Source organism: Emiliania huxleyi (assembly GCF_000372725.1).
Source record: "Emiliania huxleyi CCMP1516 unplaced genomic scaffold EMIHUscaffold_3889, whole genome shotgun sequence".
NCBI lineage: Eukaryota > Haptophyta > Isochrysidales > Noelaerhabdaceae > Emiliania > Emiliania huxleyi.
Genome location: NW_005199053.1, coordinates 1 through 1,840, shown reverse-complemented (window position 1 = coordinate 1,840; position 1,840 = coordinate 1). Strand labels below are relative to the sequence as shown.

The following is a 1,840-nucleotide window of genomic DNA, read 5'->3' as shown; positions in this document are numbered from 1 at the left end:
CGACTTCAACGTCAAGCTTCCGGCCAAGCCGAAAGAGATCCGGAAGCGGTTCGCCGAGGCGGCGCGGACGCAGTCGCAGGACGACACGACTCGCGCCAAGGGGGGCGACCTCGGCGAAGTCTGCGGCGGCGACCTGCCGGCCGAGCTTGAGGAGGCTGCGCGCGCGCTCGCCGTCAACGGAGTGAGTCAGCCCATCGAGACGGAGCGAGGGGCGCACCTCCTGCTGCGCACCGCCTGAGCGCACCGCCGATGCAGGGCCCGGCGGCCGAGGCCCGCCTCTTGGCGGCGCGGCGAGGCGAGCGCGTGTTTCGTGCTCGAGAGACGGGCCGTCCCGCGTGCGCCACAGCCAACAACATGGCCGAGAAAAGTGCGCAGGGCAATGGGGGGCGGGAGGGGGAGCGGCTTTCTTGGGCGGCCGAGAGCCCCTCGGTTTGTTCTTCCCGGGAGGGCGGAACGAGAGTGAGTGGGCAGCCACAGCGCGCCCTGGGAGCGTGCGCGCCATCCAGTGTGTGTGCAGTGACCAGTGTCGTACCCGGTACCGTAGATGACACTGCGAGATTAATGTGGTGAGGGGCACGTGCGCGAAGCCGTTTGAGCTAAAAGTACTACTACAAGGAGAGGTTGGCCCAAGGAGAGGTTTTACTCATTACATGCCCTGTGAACGCAACCACGGCTGTGGATGGGCCACGTCCGCGCGCGGCCGGGGCACCGCCCCGCCCCCCCCCCGCTCCTTGCGCTTGCCCGCGCCGGCGGGCGCCTCCATCTTTGCCGCCTGCTCCGGGTTGAGGCGCAGGCCGCGCGTGTCGACGTAAAAGTCCTGCGGCGTCTCCAGCCAGCGGAACGTGTACGCCTTGCGCCACGAGGAGGCGCCCAGCGGCACGCCGTCCACCTCGGCGACAAAGTCGGCGCCGTGGAAAAAGGTGACGTCGTCGAGGGGGTCGAGGATGGAGAGGGTGCCGGAGCCGCAGCGCATCTGGAAGCGCGGCACGACGACGTAGCACGTGGGGCCCTTGGCGTTCACGTCGGCCCGAGGCATGCCCCTGAGCGTGAACGTCATCGGCGCGTTGCCCGTGGTGTAGACCAGCACGTTCGTCCCCACCGTCTGCGAGTTGGCCCCGCCGCGCTGCGTGCCGAGGAGCGCGGCGTAATTGGGCATCCCGTCGCCGGCCGCGAGGCTGTCGATCTGCCTCTGGGCCGAGTTGTCGCGGTGCGGTTCCATCTTGCTGCCGTCCTGCCGAGGAGGTGGTAGTAGATGAGGAGCTGCAGGTGCGTTATGTCTTAATGTGCTTTGATCAGACACAAGAAACAGTCTCGTTCGTCGAGAGATTCAGACACAGAATCACGGACATACGTCTAACACGAGAGTCTCTCGCGCGCCCACACACCGCGCTCCGCGGCCGCGCGCCGCGCCCCCCGCGTGAGCGGCACACGTTCAGCATACACCCTTTTTCGCCAGGCTCACGCACCGTGTGACACCGCGCTGGTATGCGTGCGTCTCATCAGTCGCCGGTCAAGAATCGGGAGGAAGCGTCGGTGACCTTCCACAGGACTAGCCGCCGAGCAACCGAGCAGCAATTGACAAAACCGCGGGGAGAGGGGGCGGGGCGGCGGGGTGTGGCGGCGCGGGAGGGCGGCTCGCCCACGGCGCGCGAGAGGACGAGCATGTTGTGCCCGCCAGAGACGAGCAGCGTCAGGAAGGGGAAGGGGGGCAGCAGCCCCGACAGCAGCGGCGGCGGCGGCGGGGCTTGCGGCACGGACGCGGACGGCGGGTGCGGGCGGGGTGCGTGGTGCGCGTGGCAGGAGGGGAGCCACGTGACGAGGGCGTGAGCTTCCATGTGGT

General features: G+C 68.4%; 1 protein-coding gene across 1 annotated transcript; it reads left to right on the top strand.

Moving 5' to 3' along the window:
- Nucleotides 1-16: 16 nt before the first annotated feature.
- On the top strand, nt 17-238 carry EMIHUDRAFT_255784 (hypothetical protein; the record flags this gene model as incomplete). Its single annotated transcript, XM_005771343.1, has 1 exon — nt 17-238. A coding segment is annotated over one exon (222 nt), but the record flags the coding sequence as incomplete, so codon positions are not given.
- Nucleotides 239-1,840: the final 1,602 nt, after the last annotated feature.